Genomic DNA, 23,097 nt, shown 5'->3' with positions numbered 1-23,097 from the left:
CTCTGTGTTAGAAAATGACTCTGCACTTTTTGCAGTTGATATTTGAATCCTAATAATCCTCCTGTTTTTGTTGTGTTTTCCTCTCTTCTTCTTCTTCCATCTGGTTTTGTGTGGTCAGGTCAAAGAGAACAGACTTCGGTCCTCATGACTGGCACTCCATGCCGGTCTCTGGTGCTCTCACCTGGTTGCTGGTGCCGGGGCTGGAGCCTGGGACTGAGTACCAGTTCAGTGTGTTGGCGCAGAACAAACTGGGCACCGGCCCGTTCAGTGAAGTCGTGACAGTCAACACTGCAGGTGGGTTCACACACACACACACACACACACACACACAGAGCGCCACCTACAGGCCTGGCATACACACTGCAGCGGTTCAGTGTTATAACGTAGCTGGGCTTTACTTTGTTCTTTATATTTCTGGCAACTTTTACTTTTACTCTACTACATTTCCTCTAACTGTCTTTAAAATCAGATCAAATAAAATCAGAAGAAGAAGAGTTGATATTATGGTCTGTATTTATATAGAGCTGTTCTAGTCTTGATGAGCTGCTTTAACACTGCAGTGCAAGTGTCTTTGCTCAAGCGAGCAGAGCCAGGAATTGAACCCACAACCCACCAGTTGAAAGACAACTCACGAAAAAGCTCAAACTAAATAGAATTTTAACCCTAGAACACCAAATAAATGTATGTGATTTTCATGAAAACCAAGTTTTCATCTTCATTATTTTTTTTTATTATTATTATTTTGTTCCCAAATTCCTAATTTTCCAGTAATTTTGGAGAATTTTTATATGGGCCCCTCGTGATGCTTTTCTTTCGTTTTGTTAGACATGACACAGTTTTAAATAAAAGAACACTACTGTCATGTCATGTTGTTCTTTTTCTGTTAAAAAAGTGAAAATTTTAATAGTAGTTTTCCTGCCATTTTAATGTCAACTTTGTCAGAGCGCTGAGGCCACACCTTTTGATGTAGACAAAATCCTTTGACAACTTTTAATCATTAACTTGTTTAGAACACATGTACCAAGTTTGACGCGGCTAGCTCAAACGTGCTAGGACAAGCTTGTTCTAATGTGTAGACTAGCCATTTTTGTTTTTTTTCCAAAATGGCCGACTTTTAGGTGGGCGGAGCTAATGGAAGTACATTAGAAATTTGTTTGGAATCGTGAGAGCAACGACTGTACCAAGTTTGGTTAAAATCGGAACAACTATGTGCGACTTAGACCAGATAGAAAAAATCCCAAATTTAGCATTTAACAAAATTTTGGCGACTTTGTCTTGTGTCAAAAATTCCCCAAAAAATCCTCAAGAAACTTTGGAGTAAACCTGTCAAACTCACCAAATTTTGTCCCGATTCAACGACTTTTTTCTGACCACGACCTGACCTCTGGGGGTGCTATAGAGCCCTGGGGCTTCCCTAATCATTTTAAACAACACAACACACTGTCCTGTTGAAAACCTGAGATTCACAGAGTGGAATATTCCAAACTCTTTGAACTCTCACGGCAGGAAAAGCACAAGTGTAACTGACGACGTGAACAATGGCACCGTTCCATTTAGGCGTGAACCTTTACAGCCGGCACCAGGACAATAGAGACGGGCGTCTTTTTTGTTGTCTGTGGTATTTGATCCACCTGTGTTTGACTTGTTTGTTGTGAGAAAGTAAAAGGAACAAATTCAGTCTGAGGTCTTAAAGTTAAGCTGCTACAAAATAACAGGAGATTTTTTTTTTTGAAAAGTTTTGTAAAAAGAAAAACAGATTAACGTGTTTCAGATTCCTGCGCGTTTTAAAACCACGTCACGCCTCAAGGGCGTCGCTCTGCCGGTTCAGTCTTTGTTCGGCCGCGTTCACAAACTCAATTAGAAGGTGTGTGCGTGTGTGTGTGTGTGTGTGTGTGTGTGTGTGTGTGTGTGTGTGTGTGTGTGTGTGAAAAACTGATGACTCAGCAAAACTGGGGAAAGCAGTAAAGAGAGAAGAGAGTGTGTGTGACTGAATTTGCACAAAGGGACAAAGGAGTGAACTCTTGAACGGTGGGTTCCCAAACACTGGGTCGGGGACCCACAGATGGGTCGCGGGAGAATATTTTTGGGTCCCACAAACAAATTTTGCAAGATAGATTTATGTGTTTGTGTTTATGTTTAAAATAAAAATACATATATTTTTTTTTTTTGCTAATTTACCAGAACATAGCTTGGAAATGATTCATTTACCAAATTAATATCATATTAGGTTTTACAGATATGGTCATAAATTAGTTGGTAATTACGTACAAATTTGTGATTTGTCTAGCGCAGACACTTCTGATACGGGATGATTTTCTGTAGCGTTATTTTGTGGCGTTTCCTTGTCCCTCAGAGTTACAAAAAGTTCATACAGCGCTTCGTGTCCACATTCCCGTCCTGTTTGTGGCCGATAATCCAAATGTTCCCCTTTCATTAAAGTATTTTGGTTAAACCAACTGTCATAGCGACCCCTGACCCCTGACTGCCCGTACGATACCTGTTTTTCTAGAAGTCGTTTGAAAGTTATTGTCCTGCTGCCGCGTAAAGCTAGCTAGCTACTGACCAGAAACGCCAAATTGGAAGTCTCGCACTAAAATAACAAGAAGTGAGAAGTCAAAGCAAATTTTCCCCTTTTGAAACCAGTAGAGTCGCCTCCTGGTGGCTAGTAGGAATCCTTACCTTCTGGTTAGTTGGTTACTTGTTTCTTCTGAAAGTAAGGTCTATGGAAAGTTTGAGAATCTCTGCTCTTGAAGATACAATGACCTGCATGATGTTTCCTTTGGGTTCCTCAGGTTCTCCTCTCAGTACTTTTAGAGTCGCCCCCTGGTGGCTAGTAGTAATACTTTACCTTCTGGTTGTTTGGTTGGTTAAGTGTTTCTTCCGAAAGTAAGGTCTATATGACGTTTAGGAAACTCTGCTCTAAATGATACAATGATCTGGATGTTGTTTCAGTCGGGTTCCTCAGGTTCTCCTCTTGGTACCAGTAGAGTCGCCCTCTGGTGGCTAGTAGTAATTCTTACTTCCTGGTTGGTTGGTTGGTTGGTTGGTTACTTGTTTCCTGGAAGTCTATGGGAAGTTTGAGAAGCTCTGCTCTTGAAGATACAATGACCTGCATGATGTTTCCTTTGGGTTCCTCAGGTTCTCTTCTCAGTACCAGAAGAGTCGCCCCCTGGTGGCCAGTAGTAATCGTTTACCTCCTGGTTGGTCGGTTAATCGTTTCTTCTGAAAGTAAGGTCTATGGAAAGTTTGGGAAACTGCTCCTGACGATAAAATAATGACCTGGATGAAGTTTTATTTGGTTTCCTCAGGTTCTCCTCTCAGTACCAGAAGAGTCGCCCCCTGGTGGCTAGTAGTAATTCTTACTTCTTGGTTGGTTGGTTGGTTGGTTACTTGTCTCTTCTGAATGTAAGGTCTATGGAAAGTTTGAGAAGCTCTGCTCTTGAAGATACAATGACCCACATGATGTTTCATTTGGGTTCCTCAGGTTCTCCTCTCGGTACCCCAGAACCACTGGTGCTTCTTACTCCACCACGGTGCCTCACAGCCAATCGCACGCAGCACGGTGTCCTCCTCACGTGGCTCCCGCCGGGAAACCACTCCTCGCCCATCGACCGCTACATCATGGAGTTCCGTCTCGGGGAACGGTGGGAGGTCCTGGACGACCTGATCTCGTCCACGGAGACCGAGCTCATCGCCAAAGACCTCGTTCAGGTCAGCGACTCATCCAGGTTTTCAGCAGCCTGACCTGTTTTTGTGACTCTATGACTTTAATTTATCACGTGTGTGTGTGTGTGTGTGTGTGTGTGTGTGTGTGTGTGTGTGTGACAGGACTCCTGGTATGAGTTTCGAGTCATGGCCGTCATGGACGACCTGATCAGCGAGAGCAGCAACGTGGTGGGCGTGTCCAGCACTGGTCAGTTTGTAGTTACTTCACTGACCTCACACAGAAATACAAAAGAGTTTCATATTCTCCTGAATTTTTTTTTTTTTTCTTAAAGGTACATTTTTCTAAATGAATGAGATAATTTCCCAAAAAGACTAAATTTGTGAATTTCTTTTGCTAAATTTAAATTCAGCTCTATTTTGCTTAATCAAAAAATGTATTTCTTCATAAAGAATACATTTCTGGTTTAATTGATTTTATTGTATTTCATTTTCATTTAAAAATAAATTAAGTCCTGATCTCTTTTTCTGAATTAATGTTATTTTGATAAAACTATACATTTTTTTATTTTTGTGAATTTCGTTAAGTGCTGCGATATTTTCTTCAAATAATTAGTTAATTTCTTCTTTCTGCTGTTTTTCAGAATTTTTTAATTCAATTTTGTTACTGAATTAAATAGTAATATGCAATATTTTTCTGAATTGAGTAAAAACATATTTTTCTCCTGTGTTTTTGCCAAAATAATAAGCTATGATTTTTCATTAGAAAATTAGAATTTCTGTTTTTCTGAATTAATGTAAAAGAAAATTTTGCCCATTTTTTTTCTTTTTTAAATAAGTGGATCCTTAGAAAAGTAAAACCCCTTAATTAGCGAGCTAAGTGTATCGTTTGTTTATTTATTTTTTTAATATACTTATTAAAAAATATATACTATATACTATACTATACTAAGTGAATTCCCTTAATTAGCAGCTAAGTGTATTGTTTGTTCCCTTCCACCCTCAGATCCCTTCCCTCCCGCTGAGTTACCTGAAGAAGGCCTGGCTCGGCCCGTGGTGGCCGGCGTCGTGGCGACCATCTGCTTCCTGGCAGCGGCCGTTTTGTTCAGCACTCTGGCGGCGTGCTTCGTCAATAAACAACACCGGCGCAAACTCAAACGTAAACCAGGTCGGTCTCTAACGTGCACATGTGACTCTGACTCTGTCCTGATTCTGCCGAGTAGAGGAAAACGCTGAAATTTAACGTACGCGTGTTTGTTCGTCCTCTCAGATCCTCCGTTGTCGGTGACGCACTTCAGGAAAAGCATCGAGTCTCCGTAAGTAAAGACGACCTCAACTGCTGCTGCTGCTGTGCATCCTCTCTGCACCTTTATACAAATCTGACCTCATATAAAAGCTGTGAGACACATTTTAACTTTTTAGTTTTTTTTTCGTTTTGTCCAAAAACCTTTTTTTGAATTTTTCGTGAATTTTTACGCGGTTTTTTTGCGGGGAAATGTGAGAAATGTGTAAACGTCACTTTACGAGCTTGTCATCACGGTAACTTGACAAATATTCGACATATTGATGTCAAACTGGCACTGTCCATGCCTCTTACAAGTATCTTGGACAAGTTCGAAGATGGGTGACCTTGACGTACTTTTCAAGGTCACAGCTGCACTTGAAACTTGAAAAATAGCCAAAAACCGGAACTTTTCAACCTTGTCAACACGATAACTTGACAAATATTTATTGTATTGCTGCCAAACTGGCACTGTGGATGCCTCTTACAAGTATCTTGAACAAGTTTGAAGATCGGGGACCTTGACCTACTTTCCAAGGTCACCGCTGCACACCACATGTCCAAAGTGGCCTTCATTGCCTGTGCAAAATTTGCTTTAAAATTGGCATAAAAATGTGGGCGCATGGACTCAGCGCGGAGCATTAGTAGTCGTCGACTATCACCACTCTAGTTATGTAAAGCCTGAAGATGCGACCTATAAACACCAGCCCCCCAGGATGTCCATATAAGGAGTTGTGTATTATTCCCATGGTAATTTACCAAGGCTGCACCACTGATTTGTGCCGTGTGGTCGCTGAAGCCTGTGGTATACTTCCGCGCACATGCCGCATGACCCGTGGTATAATCACGCGTCAGGATCCTGTAGTATCGCACTTCACCACCGGGTGGCGGTACGAGTCTGAGCACAGGGAATAGGACGCGTTCATTCTAAAAAAGAAGAAGTAGAAAACGATGCCTCAGCTCCATCGGACACGCTGAAAGGTCCGTCAGGCGGGGGAGTCGGGTTTGTCAGGCGGTTCGACACTCGGATGACTATCCTTGGTGATTACGTCGGGGTTTATACGCCACCTACTGGTGGGGCAGAAGCTCAGTTAGCACATGCGCTGTCATTTTGTGCGTGGTTCCAAAATCCGAGCTGCAATTCTTGTCATGCACACGGTGTACGTTGGGAAGTATGCCAGGGCCTTAAGGGTTAACCGTGCATAAGAAATGCCAAATATGACACAAAATTGCCTATTTTCCAGTAAAAAGAAGAATAAGTTCATGTTTTATTTATGATTTTTATTATATGAATAGTTAGAGGTTGTGTTCAGAGGGTGTAGAGGATCATGTGCAGCAGCAAACTCTCTTTCTGTCTCAGATGACAGAGTTAATTCTGTAAAAGCAGCCGCGTCAGCGTTTTTCAGACATTTTCTTTTTTGCCAAAGCTGCAGATCTGTGTGTGTGTGTGTGTGTGTGTGTGTGTGTGTGTGTGTGTGTGTGTGTGTGTGTATCGATTTCTGATCCATCTGTGTCCTTTAACCTCAAACACTGTCTGCTTTTCTGCATGATTCTCTGTGTTTAACCATGTACAGTTTCAGCTCTGTGTGTGTGTGTGTGTGTGTGTGTGTGTGTGTGTGTTACCTGTGTACGAGTGCATTTCAAATCTGCTGAACGAGCTCATTTGTGACTGTGATAATCTGTGTAAATCCCATTTCAGAGTAAATGTTTGACTTCAGTCATTTGTCTATTTTTATTCAAATAGTCGAGGCCGTGGAGCTGCACACTTAATCACAAAATACTTAAAATCGCCTTAAAAAGTTATATTCAAAACAAAGATTTTTGTCAAAATAGTGCAAAGATGAAAGGTTTCTTTGTGGATAGACAGTCACATTTTTTAAATTTGGTACAAACCACATATCTAGAATAGTTTGGACACTTTAAAAAAAATGCAATAAAGACTAAATTCTATAATTTCTGAAATGAATTTAACCTTTCTCCAACAGATGAAAGCACAAAGAAAATACTTTGAGTGATTTCTCTGACAAAGCTGATTTTAATTTGCAAATAGAACAAAAAATGTGTGAGGTTATAAAAATAATAAAATAACATAATTGGAAAAGTTGAAAGTTCCACAGTTATACAGTGACCTGGTAACAGGTTAGGGGATTAAAACTGGTTAGAAGAAACAAAACTCTAACAAACGCTCTTTGGATTGTGGAGAGGTTTTTTCGGGGGAATATAATGCATCAAACATCGGAAATTACATGCCTCAGAAAGAATAAAAGAAAAATTTTAAAAACTAGCATGTACATTAGCAGAACACTGAAAATCTTTTCTTTGTGTTACAACCCAAAAGCAGGTCTTTTTACTCTGGAAAATATCCTCCAAAAAAACGTACGCGATAAATAGCGCAAAAAAAACCAAAAAAACAGTGTCGAAACAAAAAAATATTGGTACAATAACAAGTAAAACGGAAAATACGAGCTGGTAGAGTTCTAAAGGGGCAGGGATAACAACAAGCAGTAGGTGCAATCAGTAAGGGCGGGGTCAGAAATCAGGCCACAGGAAGTCAATAAAAGTCCACTTCCTGTTTCGTGGCAACTGGTAGAAATCTGCCAAAATTCCGATGGTTGTCTTTCAATAACTGTTCATCTTTGATGTGTCTAATATAAATTGGTAAAGAAAATGTATATTGGTACGATAAACGTGTTCGGACGAGTTTGTTCATTTACAAAAATCGCCAAAATGGACGCCAAATCCAACATGGCCGACTTCCTGCTTGGTCAAAACTTCACTTCAGATTGAGGGTAACAAATTCGGCCAAAATTGAAGCAGCATTTTAAAATTACGAGTTTTTATTCTGCGCTGTTGAGCAATAATGCTAACACACAGGTCCACTATCATGAGTGTTTATTGCTTTTTTTTAGAAAGTGTCCCAACTCGTCTCTAAATGGAGGTTTCACGACAAAAGAAGCGAAAACGATGAGTCGTTTTATGTAAATAAACTAGCGTCACTTTGACTCTCTGACTGTTCGGTGCAGCTCTACCAGGCAGAGTCAGGCCGTGGACACTGAGCCGTGACTCAGTCGTAGTGACTTAGATGAAGGTGAACCAGGCCCGTGTCGTTTGTCTCCCACCGCAGGCCTCCTCTCACCCCTTTGCCCGGGGTAGAGCCCTGCTGGGACGAGCCTGCCAGGAGCAGTTTCATGCCCCCGCCCGCCAGCCCCCTGTGAGTGTGCTGCACGGCACTGCACTGGCTCGGCTGCATGGATAATTAATGCACTTGCACACGAATGATGACACCAACGACTATTGACAAGGATTATTCTTTATTTTTTATTTTTTTTTTTGCGAATTCAAACGCTGCTCCTGTTGCATGCACTGACTCTCACATGCAAACCACAGGGATTTGATTAGCATCAGCTCGGCTGCATGTAGCAGTACAACACTGTGGATTTGCATTCTTTACACGTCCACAAACTCTTATTTGCCTAAAGCTCCAGTTCCTAATTTTATTTTATTTTTGCTCTATTATTTTTGGTGTAGAGTCGAATACTCACGTTCACCACCTTAAGCGCCAAAAATGTGCCGCCTGTGTAAACAGCAATTTAACTTACATTTGCAATTATTTTCAACCGAAAATAAGCATTTTTAGTCTTTTCCAAATAGATTTTCACAGGCCACTATTTATACAACGCTGCCACCTGCTGGATTACCAGGGAATTACATCTATGTAGTGTCAAATACTCCCTCTCACCACCTTAAGCGCCAAAAATGTCCGACTTATTAATGTGATTTAAAGCTGCAGTGCGTAACTTTTGTCGATTGATGATTATTCTGAATGTGTTTGATTTTCATTAAGAGAAACAAGGTAACCTTGTTAATCCTTCATTTGAAAACACACCTGACTGAGGGAGCGTTTGTGCGTAAACAGCAGCAGAGAAAAGGCGGGTGGGCACAAGAAGTGCTTACGATCGGGGGTTTTTGAGCAGCAGAATTTACTTCTGAATCTTTTTGTCGTGATGTTATTTTGTGTTTTCAGTCACATTCTGTTTTTTTGCGACCATTGTCCTGTACTTGCTCAATGTCGCCTCTGTCTGTCTTTGCATAAAACAAATCAATGGCTTTGTGTCTCCGGGCGACACAAGATCTAAACACAGCTGTAGTTGTGTGGAGTGACAGACTTAATCGGGTCAACTCATTTTACAATGGTTTGAATGTTGCAGATTTGTCATAAAGTTCGCTTTAAAAAGTTACGCACTACAGCTTTAAATACGTTCATTCATTCAGTGAATCTGCAGAGTCATCTCAGCAGCTCCCAGGCTGTGGTTGCTGAAGAATGACTGATTTGACAGAAATCTGTCAAATTTTTTACGCATTTTTAGAAGATGCACATGAACGGTCCCTATTGTAAATATATACGTGATGCATTCACTGACCCGGTAAATGTCCACTCTGCTGCTCCTGCTGTGAGAAAATTGAGGCCTGCTTTTTTTCCCCCCTCACGTCATAATTTTGCGCAGCATATGGAAATTAGAGATTAGAGATTCAGTAGTTAAATGTGTTTTCCGGGTTGTCGTGGATACGTCATTGTTCCTCCTCTCGTCCTGTCATTCTGGCTCGATTCATTAGCTGCTGCCATAATCTGGTCATGATCATAATACTCTTCATCATGGCTGTGTGGACAAGAGTGCATTGGCTTTGTATTGTGTCAACTGATCAGTGTAAAGGGATAAAGTTCAGTTTTTTTTTGAAGTGTGGTTGTTTTTTTGACCATATCTTAAGATTGTTTTTCAATGTTTCCTCACACTTAGGCCCCGTCCCAATACCTCCCCTAACCCTACATTTTGGCCCTAACCCTAAATTTTGCGCCTTCACGCGTAGCTACGAGCAAGGGGGAGTGCGATTTTCCCCTTATAATCGACCCTCAAAATGTAGTGGAAGATGAAATTACCCATGATGCTTTGCCAGACTTTTTTTTCAACAAAGATGGCGGCCACATCTGCCGAGGAATGATTCCGTTGTCATATATTTTTCGCAAATAAGCACGTTACGATGTGGAAAATGTGTTGGAATATTTCGGTTTGATATACATCCAAAGGACCGTTGAGCTTTGAACACTAATGTCAGAAAATAAGCGACGATTTACGAAAGCAGCTAACTAACTAGCTAACCAGCTAACTAGCTGGCTGGCGGCTGTTTGCCGGTGCTTTCGGGAGAGTATGCCTGCCATGTAGAGCTGCATGGCGGGCGGACTCTCTCTGGGCACTCGACAGGTAGCTGCTAGCTAGCTCTGCTACATCTGGGTAGTGTAGCAGAGCTAGCTACCAGGACTTGTCAGATTTCAATCAGGACGGAGAAAAACAAACAAAACAGCTGGATCCGCCGGCATTTTTCCTGAATGAAAATAGTAGCACGCTCCACCGGTAGAATTGTCAACATGTGACATATAGGTTAGCACGTTCGCTACGTTCGCTACGCTAATTTGCATGTAGTGGTGCCCCAATTCCATAGGGAAGGCACTTCCCTCAACGAGGGGAATTTACGGTGGAGGGCAGTCCAAACCAAGTGGAGAATTTTAAGGGGGATAAATGATGACGGGGCCTTGGACAGCCTTTCACTATCTGGAAACTGAAGTTTGGTTAACCATCCTCATCCTCCTGCACCAAACCCCTTAGAGAAAATCTGTGTTTTTTCTGCAGCAACACAGGAACTGCTTATTTACTGCATTTTATTAGGTGAGCCTTTTGTTGAGTGGTCAAAATCTATTTTTTCCTTCCCCTCCCTGCTGGCAGCCATGTTTTCATTGAGAATGAGTGTCTGGCTCCCAGGTTGGTCCCTGGAAACAGCGGTGTTCATGGTCAATAATTCATACAACCACGCTTTAAAAAAAAAAATCAAACGTATCCCTTTAGAAATACTGATTACGTTACAGCCTGAGAAGTTTTTCTTTGGTTCTGAAATAACTTTTTAACAAGCTTCCTTTTGGTTTTTGTTTTAAATCGAGCCCATTTGTTTTGTCTGCATTTTTTTTCTCCCCCCATTAGGTTATCATCTGGGAAGATAAGTCCAGAGAGCTCTCCTCCATCTCGCCCTCGCTCTCTTTCTTCCGAGGGTTCCCACGGTCCGGGCCTTTACGTCCGGAAGCTGCCCAGCCCTCAGAGCGAAAAAGACAAGGAGCTCTCCTTCTACAAGAAAACCAAGCGTGCCATAGCCAGCAAGAAATACAGCGTGTCCAAGCACGAAGCGGAGGTCACCACGCCCATCGAGCTGATAAGCCGCGGCCCCGACGGCCGCTTCGTGGTGGACACCAGCCCGCCGCCGCGCCGCATCCAGGGCTTCCCCTTCGCAGAGGAGTCCGACATGTACCCGGAGTTCCGGCAGTCTGACGAGGAGAACGATTTTGACCCCGGGCCGCTGCCGCCCATCATGCCCACGCTGCGGCCCCAGCTCTCGCCAACGTCCTCCAGCCTGGAGTCAACGCAGCCCCCCAACTACAGCCCCCGCCTGCACAGGGCCATGGAAGGTATGAGCTTCGCAGACAGCAGTGCTCTTCACGCCTCGGGGCAGGCCCCGGCATCCCGCTACAGGGGCTTCCCCCAGGGCCCGTTCTATGGGTATCTAGGCAGCCGCGCCGAATCAGGGATTCCACCGCCATTCTATATGCCCGACATCAGCCCACGTAGCTCCGCTCTGTCCTCCCCCCCGGGCACCGCCGAGGGCCCCTTCGGTTACCCGTCGATCCCAGAGGAGAGCGGCGAGCTGGAGCACCATCAGTACACCGCCTCCGGCCACTCGCTGTCTCACACTCACAGCCCGCCGTCGCACTCGCCAGACAGCTGGCAGCCTCACGAGCTGCCCTTCCTGGGTCTGGAGGGTCCGCGCTTCATATACCCGCCTCATCATCCTTTGCATCATCCCCAGGACCTCCCCGACCCTCCCCCGTACCCTCCTCACTCTCTTCCTCCCAGTCGCCTGCACCTCCCTTCCCTGCAGGACCCAACAAGCCCTGGACTCCTGCAGCTGGAGGTTCCCGTGGCTCCCCCCGGCAGAGACAGGCCCCCGGGGCCTCCGGTTAGGCGTTTAGCTATGCAACAGGCCCAAAGTCTCGGCCAGCTCAGACACACGTCCCACGGTGTGGGTGTACCAGTGTTGCCTTACCCCGACCCGGCAATCCGTGCAGGGAGCCCAAGCACAGCGCCCAGTAGTAGTCCTCAGTCCTGGCTCAGCCCGAGGGCGGGGCGCCGGGCAGACCCCAGCCTCCCGCCGCTCGTCCTCCAGCCCTCGCGCCTCTCTCCGCTCTCCCAGAGCCCGCTTAGCACCCAGCCGGGTTCTCCGGACATTCTGGTGCGGCCCCCTCCGCGGCCCAGCATCCTCCGCACCTCTCGGTCTCTGGAGATGCCCGAGATCGGCCGGCAGCCCTCGGCCACCGTCAGTTTCTCGCGGAGGTCGTCCCTGAGCGCCTCCCCCACTCAGAGCCAGGGCGGCATGCAGCCCAGCCCCAGTTACCGTGCCCACATGTCGTACGCCTCCACCGCGGCCAGTTACCCCTCCCAGTCCCCCTCTCCCCCTTCAGAGGGCAGGGACGTTTTCGGGCAGAGGCCGTCCCAGAGAAGGACAGAGGAGGAGATGCTGCCCTCAGAGTCCCCGCAGCTCCAGATCTCAGCCTCAGGGTAGGTGATCCAACTCCAGAGGAGACTCGTCTCCACATCTGCTCTTTAGTCCAGAGTTCCTCCACGGTTTTAAATTCACCCCATTTCCAGAAAAGTTGGGACACTTTCAAAATATGCAATAGAACCTAAAATGTGTTGTTTTGGTAAGAGTGACAAAGATCTTTGAAGGTTCTCCTTAGACCATATGAGGACTTTGACCATCATGGTACCACCTGAGGTTTCCCCTGATTTCATGAACCTTTTCATGAGACTATGAACTTCAGATGGTGTAAGACCTAAGTCTTTCACTGATAAACATCGTCTTTGACTCCTTTTGAGTATCAAGTCTCTCACAAATGTTGGCCCAGAATGGTGATGCTAATGGTACGTTCCAGTTATAGTCGGAAGTCGGATATTTCCAAGTTCCTAGTCACAAGTTGGATTTCCAACTTGGAAAAGTTGGAAGATCCTCGCAGACCCTGGCGCAGGGTTCTAAGATGGCTGCCAAGGTGATCGCACCACATGCGTTTTGCTAGGTTTTCTCACTTTGCTAATCGCGGAACCTTCCGGAAACTTTACACCAAGTTTCACCAACTTTTTCCGAGTGTGTTACAAGCATCACGTTCTATTATATTTTTATATATTTGTAAATAAGGTTTTTCGGGGGAAAACCTTGACTTCTTTTTTTTTATCTGTTAAATTAACAAAATTCAACAAATGACAGATTTTAGTTTTCATTTAATTTTGAGAAAGCGTCCCAACTTTTTCTATAAATGGGGTTTTTCTACTTTAATGTTTCCACTCAGGCTTAATTACAATGCATAATACATATATCAATATAAATACACAGAATGCATGTATTTGCATTTAGCACAGATTTGTGATAAATTTTTTTTTACAAAACTTTGATCCGACCATTTTTGGTCTTTATTATTTTATAGCTCTTATAATATATATATATTATAATATAGCTCTCTTTTCCTGTCCCTCATGAAACAACAGCAGCTTGATATTAATTAAATTTGATCAGATTCATCACTGATTGAAATAGTCAAAGTGAACACATGTGAAACCCTAGCAAAAACGATTATATTTACACAAATAAAACAAAAATGGTACCACTTTCTAATAAGGTCACACTTTCAAAGCTTTTAAAAGCTGTAAATAATGGTTTTGAGTACATTTTTCCACATTTGCAAACGTGAAATAGCACCACAACAATCGTCTGTTAACGATTAATTGGCATTTATAAATATCGTACACATAGTTTTAGCAGCAGAGGCACCTTTGCCCTGTTATTTCACATTCTCAGCTGCAGGGGGCGATGAATGATTAACACGCCACAGATTATTTCTCTCGTTTACAAACTGTTAGTCGCTCATAGCTGTTCAAAAAGGAATCAGTAGGCCATTTATTTACGTTCGTTACGGCCGTTACAGCTGCAGCTCTTTGATAAATCATGAATAAATGATTCACGTTTCTAATCTGTGTTAGTCTTTATGATGTTATTATGTCATTAACAGATGGCTCTTGTGAAAAAAACCAGGTCTGTTATCGTAAATCATGGTAAGTTGTTAATATTAAAAAGTGATGTTGTGCGTATTTTTCCCTGAAGGTTTTTTTAATGTCGGACGATCTATTAGAGGAATTTCCTCCATCATTTAAAGACAAATCGAGTGTCGACAGAAGCCAAAGACACTGTTTTTTTTACTTTTTATTATGGTCTGTGACTGTCCTCTAAAGCAAGTGCAGGTGATTTATCACCCATTCACTTCATTACTTAAAGCTACAGTACGTAATTGGTTTCTAAAAGACTATCTTTTTTGTTGGAGCTCCTAATCGACATCGGTTAGCAAAGTTTTTTGGCGTCGATAGTGAAAAATAAACATTAAAAAATATCAACATTTTTACGTTAAAGCAAGATTATTTTTACGTTTTTATTCTATATTTTCCACCTTATTTCAGCACACCAAGTTATAAGGCTATTATATTAGCACACATGAACACATAGATATAATCAGAGCGCCACCTACTGACGACAGGAAGTAAGACATTGTGAGATTGACGTAAACTCCCAAGATGACATTATTGGTGATCTACAGTGCCACCTAGTGGGTACAGGAAGCAACAGCAGCTCCTTTTGTTGACTTATTTTCAGAAATGTATTTTAACAAACCATGTAAAAAGACATGTTTTTGTTTAAAGGTGCAGAATTTCAGGTAAATTTGTTTGTTAATTAATTGTTAGTCATCTCTTCATTTCATCTGTAAGTATAGTCACCGCGCCAAAGTTAGCATTTGTATTTAGCGACAAAGTATAGAATTTTACCACTAATTTGGTACATGTTAGCATCCCATACTTGAGTATTTGTTTGTTAATTGTTAGTTATCTCATTATTTCACTTTTCCACAGTGTTATCACGTTACAAATCGGGCTTTTTACAGACAGTCCAGAAGGTGGCGGTAATGCATCCCCAAATGCTTATGCTAGTTAAAAGCTCAGTTCCTGATTTTCAATAAGCTAGCTTGACCATTTTCAGTAAGTTGTCAACCATAGATGCTCAAGATGTTCTACAGTCGGTGTCTGCAGAATTTAGCAATCGTTATTTAGCGACAATTTATAGAATTTTATTACTAAAAGACAACATAAATCTTTAGATAGGTATCGTACGGACGTTTTAGTCATTAAGGTTAGCTTACAAATGAAAATTTTCCCTTTAGGGACAACTGACAACTTTGATAAACATCATGAGATGTTTTACGAACTCTACAGTGCCACCTAGTGGTTACAGAAAGCAACAGCAACTCCTTTTATTTACTTATTTTCAGACATGTAGCTTAACAATCCACGTAGTAAGGCATGTTTTTTTTAACAAAAGCAGAATTTCAAAAACATATGTAATTTGGTCCGTGTTAGCATCTCATGCGTGAGTATTAATTTGTTACTCATCTCGTCATTTTCAGTTTTCCACAGTGTTGTCGCATAAAATGTTATTTATTGATGGACGAAATAAGCATTTTCAAGAAATATAATATTTTAAGAAAGTGTTAGAAAGCAATTACGCAATGTTTTGGTAATTTATTAATTTTACACATGTTATTTAAAACATATACACAAAATTTGTTTGGGAACCCCCCAAAAAAACACCCGCGTCCCATCTGTGGGTCCCGCCCCAGTCTTTGGGAACCACTGCTTTAAACCATACTTACAGTATAAACCCCACCTTTATTAGAAAGTGGTACCCATGATAGTATAAAACGAAGTGTTACTGCAGTACATTTTAAGTATAAATATAAGGGATTTTAAGACAGTTTTAGACACATAAAAACACAGCTGAGACTCATGTAGACGTTGAGGCCCCCATCGTGTTTTCTACGCTGCACACACTCCTCACACACACTCCTCACACACACACACTCACCTCACAACCCAAGACCGTGGCTAAGACCACGATGCAGCAGAGACCTGGTCCTGCACGTTCACTGGCCTTTAAAGGGCAAGTAGCTGATAGTGCTGCTGCTGCTGCTGCTGCTGTGTAGAGGGTAAGGGTCTTACCTCATTTGTTTTTGATTGATCTCAGCTATCTGGGCAGCGTTGTTGTGAGCCGGTCCCCTACGCCGCAATAGGTAAGGGTCGGACCCATGTCTGAGAGGGGAGGGGTCAGCAGGGGGAGGGCTCTAATCACTCTCTCCTTTAAAGGGGAATGGCTTTGGGTTGTGCCTCTGTGCTGGATTCAAGTCAACAACAACAACAAGAACAACAACGTCACGACGACGACTGTCACCGCACGAATTGCGTCGCGGCTCGATCGTACGTGCGTTAGCCGGGCGTTCTCATCTTAGACGTTTGGTACAGAACACGACGTGGACAAACTAGGAATAGGACGATACCACTTTTTAGTGTCTTCTCTTTAGTTTTTTTTTGAGTGAGTGTGTGTGTGTGTGAGTGTGAGTGTGAGTGAGTGAGGGAGGGAGTGAGTGAGTGAGTGAGTGAGTGAGAGTGTGAGTGTGTGAGTGTGTGAGTGAGTGAGTAAGAGTGTGAGTGAGTGAGTAAGAGTGTGAGTGAGTGAGGGAGGGAGTGAGTGAGTGAGTGAGTGAGTGAGTGAGAGTGTGAGTGAGTGAGGGAGGGAGTGAGTGAGTGAGTGAGTGAGAGTGTGAGTGTGTGAGTGAGTGAGTGTGTGAGTGAGTGAGTAAGAGTGTGAGTGAGTGAGTAAGAGTGTGAGTGTGTGAGTGAGTGAGAATGAGTGAGTGAGTGTGTGAGTGAGTGAGTAAGAGTGTGAGTGAGTGAGTGTGAGTGAGTCAGTGAGAGTGTGAGTGAGTGAGTGTGAGTGAGTGAGTGAGAGTGTAAGAGAGTGAGTGAGAGTGTAAGTGAGCGAGTGAGTGAGTGAGAGTGTAAGTGAGTGAGTGAGTGAGTGAGTGAGTGAGTGAGAGTGTGAGTGAGTGAGAGTGTAAGAGAGTGTAAGTGAGCGAGTGAGAGTGTAAGAGAGTGTAAGTGAGTGAGAATGAGTGAGTGAGAGTGTGAGTGAGTGAATGAGTGAGTGAGTGAGAGTGAGTGAGTGTGTGAGTGAGTGAGTGAGTGAGTGAGTGAGTGAGTGAGAGTGTGTGAGTGAGAATGAGTGAGTGTGTGAGTGTGAGTGAGAGAGTGTGTGAGTAAGAGTGTGAGTGAGTGAGAATGAGTGAGTGAGTGAGTGAGTCAGTGAGTGAGTGAGTGAGTGTGAGTGAGTGAGTGAGAGTGTAAGAGAGTGAGTGAGAGTGTAAGTGAGCGAGTGAGTGAGTGAGAGTGTAAGTGAGTGAGTGAGAGTGTAAGTGAGTGAGTGAGAGTGTAAGAGAGTGAGTGAGAGTGTAAGTGAGTGAGTGAGAGTGTAAGTGAGTGAGTGAGAGTGTAAGTGAGCGAGTGAGAGTGTAAGTGAGTGAGTGAGAGTGTAAGTGAGCAAGTGAGTGAGTGTGTATGAGGGAGTGTCTGAGTGAGTGAGTGAGAGTGTAAGAGAGTGAGTGAGAGTGTAAGTGAGTGAGAGAGAGAATGTGAGTGAGTGAGAGAATGTGAGTGAGTGAGAGAGTGTAAGTGAGTGAGTGACTGACTTTTATTAGGTAGTAACAATTAACAAACAGAGTTAGAGTAAATGTAGTTGACTAAAAGTCAAAGTTGCTTGAAATATGAATAACAAAGTAAGTTTGTCCCAGTCGTGTTGCCGTACCTCGAGCGCAGATCGAGTCTCGCCGCAGATCGGACGGTGACAGGATGATAAACGATTACAGGACACATTTGTCAATAAAGTTTTAAAGCCTGCTACGTCGTAGCACGAGGAGCATTTTAAAAAAAAAAAATATTTGCCGACAAAGCCTTGAATCACTAGAGGGCGCACATGAGTGAAAGACTGCAGTATTCCCCTTTAAAGTTGTGTTCCATGTGCAAAATGCCATGCATGCGTTCTTCTAAACTTCTCTCTACGACCAAACAAATAACAAACGACCCTCCGACTAAATTCTCTGTCACATCCGTTGTCCTGAGTGCTGTCGTCTTCTCTGTCATGTGACTGTTTCCCACTTCCTGTCATGTGACTCGTCCTTTTTTAACGGCCATTCCCCTCTTCCTGCCATCTCCTCCCGTCAGCATGGTGAAAGCCTCTGTGCGCAGTGTTCATGTCGGTCAGAGTGTTGCTGTGTTGACGGTGTTTCGCGTCTCTTTTTAAAGGACGCTGTGGGACAGTGTGTGTGTGTGTGTGTGTGTGTGTGTGTGTGTGTGTGTGTGTGTGTTAACGCCTCTCACTCTGTCTTTCCACAGAGACGAGGTGATGGAAACAAACTAACCTCATGATTGTTTTTATTTGAACTGTTTTTATCCATTTCTGTGAGCGATGGAGTCGCCAACGTTTATGGTGTTTTTCCACGACACGGTCACTGAACTTTAAGTAGATTTTGGAACTTTAAGTAAAATTTGGAACTTTAAGTAGATTTTGGAACTTTAAGTGGAATTTGAAACTGTACATAGATTTGGGAAATATAAGTAGAATTTGAAAAACTTTATATAGATTTTGAAACTATACGTAGATTTTGGAACTTCCAGTAGAATTTGAAAAAACTATAAGTAGAATTTGAAACTATGTAGATTTGGGAAATATAAGTAGAATTTGGCAATATAAGTAACATTTTGGAACTTTAAGTAGCTTTTGGAACTATACATAGAATTTGAAAAAAATATAAGTAGATTTTGGAATTATTCATAGATTTTAGAAATATAAGTAAAATTTTGAACTTTAAGTAGATTTTAGAAATATAAGTAACATTTTGAACTTTAAGTAGAATTTCGAAATGTAAGTGGAATTTGGAACTTTAAGTAAAATTGGAAACTATAAGTGGATTTGGGAAATATAAGTAGAATTTGGAATACGTAGAATTTGGGGAATATAAGTAGAATTTGAAAAAACTATAAGTAGATTTTAGAACTATATGTAGATTTGGAAAATATAAGTAACATTTTGAACTTTAAGTAGCTTTTGGAACTATACATAGAATTTGAAAAAAATATAAGTAATTTTTGGAATTATACATAGATTTTGGAAATATAAGCATATTTGGGAAATAAAAGTAGAATTTGGAAATATAAGTAGAATTTGGAAATATAAGTAACATTTTCAACTTTACATAGAATTTGAAAAAAATATAAGTAGATTTTGGAATTATAAGTAGAATTTCGAACTATAAGTGGAATTTGGAACTTTAAGTAAAATTGGAAACTATAAGTGGATTTGGAAATAAAAGTAGAATTTATAAGTAAAATATTGAATTTTAAGTAGATTTTGGAACTTAAAGTAGAATTTGAAAAAACTATAAGTAGATATTGGAACTATACGTAGATTTGGGAAATGTTTGTGTAATTTGGAACTATAAGTAAAATATTGAATTTTAAGTAGATTTTGAACTATAAGTAGAATTTGGAACTTTTAGCAGAATTTGGAATTTTAAGTAGAATTTGAAACTATAACTAGATATTGAAATTATAAGTAGAATTTGGGTCGATAAGTCGAATTTAGATATTTAAGTAAAATTTGAAACTATAAGTAGATTTGGAACTTTAAGTAGATTTTGGAATAATAAGTAGTATTTTTAATGGTTTTTCACTGATCTACAGTTAGACATTGTTGGCTTTGATTCTTATGTCAGACGTCATGTTCATGACTCCTGAACAGGAAGTAAAAATAAAAAACCTGTGGAGTCAGGACTGTGTCGTGGAAAAAACGTTTTTAGTTTTATTTTCACTGTGTTTTTAAATGAATCATCATCTGTTGCAGGAACTTAACATTTACATGAACACAGATTATTTTCATTTTGTGAGTTTTAGAAAACAGAGAAATGATGATGATGATGATGATGATGATGAAGCAGTCACTGTGTAAAGACCTAAAAACTGAAGAAACACTTCAGAACAAAATCCACTAACATCTTTCTTTCTTTATTTCCTTAGTCCTACTTTCTTTACTAGTATATATTTGTTTCCCTTTTCTCCTTCTTTCTTTTTTCTTTCGTTCCTGTCTTCTTGCTATTCTTTCTTTCCTCAGTCGTTTCCTTTTCTCTAGTTATTATTGCTCTCATTTCCTTTATTTCCTTCTTCTTCTTCTTCTCTCGCTGTGTTTTCTTTATTTTTTGTCTGTATCCTGAATCGTTCATCACAGCAGACAGTGGGGACGTTAGACCATAGCAGAGCTCTTCCTCCTCCTCCTCATCATCATCATCATCATCAGACCATGATCATGTTGTAGCAGCAGCTTCTGGACTGTAACATTGTAACAGTGTAACATTGTAACTGTATCAGTGTGTGTTTCTTCTCTCTGAGTGTGGACTGAAGCTGACTGATGTGTTAATGCAGCTCCATGTTTGCTGTCTGTCTGTCTGTCTGTCTCTCTCCCTATGTCTGTCTGTCTGTCTGTCTGTCTCCCTCTGTCTGTCCCTCTGTCTCTCCCCCTGTCTGTCTGCCTGTCTGTCTCTCAGGGAGCCTCTAGGTGCGTCTGCTGAAGCCGTCAGGTCTGAGAGTGAGAGTTTACCAGCTCTGCTGCACCACTGTATCACTAAAGCTAAGGGAGAGGCGGCTAACAACAATAACAACACCGACCCTGCACGGAGAACAGGTTTGTGCAAGTCTAAGTCACGTGACGCCAGGTTTAAGTCACGTGACGCGAGGTTTAAGTCACGTGATGTGAGGTTTAAGTCACATGACACGAGGTTTGAGTCACGTGACGCATGAGTGAGAGTGTAAGTGAATGAGGTTTAAGTCACATGACGTGAGGTTTAAGTCACATGATGTGAGGTTTTCGAGGTTTAAGTCACGTGACGCAAGGTTTAAGTCACATGATGTGAGGTTTAAGTCACGTGACGTGAGGTTTTCGAGGTTTAAGTCACATGCCGAGAGGTTTAAGTCACATGACGCGAGGTTTAAGTCACGTGCCGAGAGGTTTAAGTCACATGCCGAGAGGTTTAAGTCACATGCCGAGAGGTTTAAGTCACATGACGCGAGGTTTAAGTCACGTGCCGAGAGGTTTAAGTCACATGACGCGAGGTTTAAGTCACGTGCCGAGAGGTTTAAGTCACGTGACGCGAGGTTTAAGTCAGGTGACGCAAGGTTTAAGTCAGGTGATGTGAGGTTTAAGTCACGTGCCGAGAGGTTTAAGTCACGTGACGCGAGGTTTAAGTCAGGTGACGCAAGGTTTAAGTCAGGTGATGTGAGGTTTAAGTCACGTGACGCGAGGTTTAAGTCAGGTGACGCAAGGTTTAAGTCAGGTGATGTGAGGTTTAAGTCATGTGACATGAGGTTCAAGTCACGTAACGCGAGGTTTAAGTCACGTGACGCGAGGTGTAAGTCACATGACGCGAGGTTTAAGTCACGTGACGCGAGGTTTAAGTCACATGATGTCAGGTTTTCGAGGTTTAAGTCACATGATGTGAGGTTTTCGAGGTTTAAGTCACATGACGCAAGGTTTAAGTCACATGATGTGAGGTTTTCGAGGTTTAAGTCACATGACGCAAGGTTTAAGTCACATGGCGCAAGGTTTAAGTCACATGACGCAAGGTTTAAGTCACATGATGTGAGATTTAAGTCGCATGACGTGAGGTTTAAGTCGCATTACGCAAGGTTTAAGTCACGTGACGTGAGGTTTAAGTGGTTTAAGTCACATGATGTGAGGTTTTCGAGGTTTAAGTCACTTGCCGAGAGGTTTAAGTCACATGACGTGAGGTTTAAGTCACATGCCGAGAGGTTTAAGTCACATGACGCAAGGTTTAAGTCACATGCCGAGAGATTTAAGTCACGTGACGCGAGGTTTAAGTCACGTGACGTGAGCTTTAAGTCACGTGACGCAAGGTTTAAGTCACGTGACGTGATGTTTAAGTGGTTTAAGTCACATGACGTGAGGTTTAAGTCACGTGATGCGAGGTTTAAGTCATGTGACGTGAGGTTTAAGTCACATGACGTGAGGTAGTAGTTTTGGTAGTTGTTTTAGTCATAGTATTACTAGTAGTAGTTTTTGTAGATTTGGTTGTTGTTTTAGTTGTAGTAGTTTTATTGGTAGTTTTGGTAGCTGATTGAGTAGTAGTTGTTTTTGTGGTAGTTTTGGTAGTTGTTCTAGTAGTAATAGTTTTAGTGGTAGTTTTGGTTGTTGTTTGAGTAATAGTTGTTGTAGTGGTAGTTTTAGTAGTTTTGGTAGTTGTTTTAGTAGTAGTTTAGTAGTTTTAGTGGTAGTTTTGGTACTTTTAGTAATAGTTTTTGTAGTAGTAGTTCTTTTAGTTGTAGTAGTTTTGATGGTAGTTTAGTCGTAGTAGTTTTTGCTGTAGTTTTGTGGTAGTTTAGTTGTCGTTATTTTAGTGGTAATAGTTTCGGTGGTAGTTTAGCAGTAGTTCCTGAGGGTCAATGGGGGGGACACAGATGCTGGGCTTCTTCTTGCTGATTGGTCATCATGATCGGTGCAATCACAGGCCTCTGCACCACTCTTTGACCCCGGGGCTCAAACCTCTGGATTAAAGCCTTTTTCCTTCCTCTCTTCTTCCTCTTCCAGGTGCGTCTCCCTCTCAGACCCGGCAGCGAACTCAGACTCCCCGAGACGGCGGCGGCGGCGGCGGCGGCAGCGACGACCTCGACTTCCACCGTAAGAGGAAGCGACAGAACAAGAAAAACCCTTATTTCTACTTGACCTCCTTCCTGCACCGCAGGAAGTCAGCCGAGGACCAGACGGGCATTCTGGCCGGTGCGGACACCGAGGGCCCGAACTACGGCACCCTACGATGACGCCCGCCCGTGTGCCCTTCACCAAGCCATCGGACTGGAGTGATTCACACACACAATTACACACACACACACACACACACACACACACACACACACACCTCGGCGCTCCATCCCAGCCTCTGTACACATTTCTTCAAAGATTCAAAGATGGAGCAGGAAACGTGGAGCTGAATCCTCGTTTTGCGGAGAAAATCTGACAGGGGGGACGAGGACACTGGCGTCCGCCGCCCGCGACGACGACGACGA

At 42.4% G+C, this 23,097-nt stretch overlaps 1 protein-coding gene across 1 annotated transcript in view; it reads left to right on the top strand.

Annotated features, from left to right (window-relative positions):
• igsf9ba (immunoglobulin superfamily, member 9Ba) overlaps nucleotides 1–22,851 on the top strand; it is a gene marked incomplete at both ends in the record, with an annotated part of 88,740 nt that extends 65,889 nt beyond the window's left edge. Inside the window, 9 exons of the mRNA XM_083887164.1 lie at nucleotides 119–294; nucleotides 3,485–3,711; nucleotides 3,829–3,913; nucleotides 4,670–4,831; nucleotides 4,934–4,979; nucleotides 8,070–8,156; nucleotides 10,975–12,600; nucleotides 20,565–20,701; nucleotides 22,622–22,851. Coding sequence (XP_083743290.1) covers nucleotides 119–294; nucleotides 3,485–3,711; nucleotides 3,829–3,913; nucleotides 4,670–4,831; nucleotides 4,934–4,979; nucleotides 8,070–8,156; nucleotides 10,975–12,600; nucleotides 20,565–20,701; nucleotides 22,622–22,851 — 2,776 coding nt within the window. The remainder of the gene's footprint in view (nucleotides 1–118; nucleotides 295–3,484; nucleotides 3,712–3,828; nucleotides 3,914–4,669; nucleotides 4,832–4,933; nucleotides 4,980–8,069; nucleotides 8,157–10,974; nucleotides 12,601–20,564; nucleotides 20,702–22,621) is intronic.
• Between the last annotated feature and the right edge of the window lie 246 nt (nucleotides 22,852–23,097).

This window comes from Microchirus variegatus (assembly GCF_963457635.1).
Source record: "Microchirus variegatus genome assembly, chromosome: 3".
Classification (NCBI taxonomy): domain Eukaryota; kingdom Metazoa; phylum Chordata; class Actinopteri; order Pleuronectiformes; family Soleidae; genus Microchirus; species Microchirus variegatus.
Note: the sequence above shows the minus strand (reverse complement) of the source record. Positions and strands in the feature narration are given on the sequence as shown.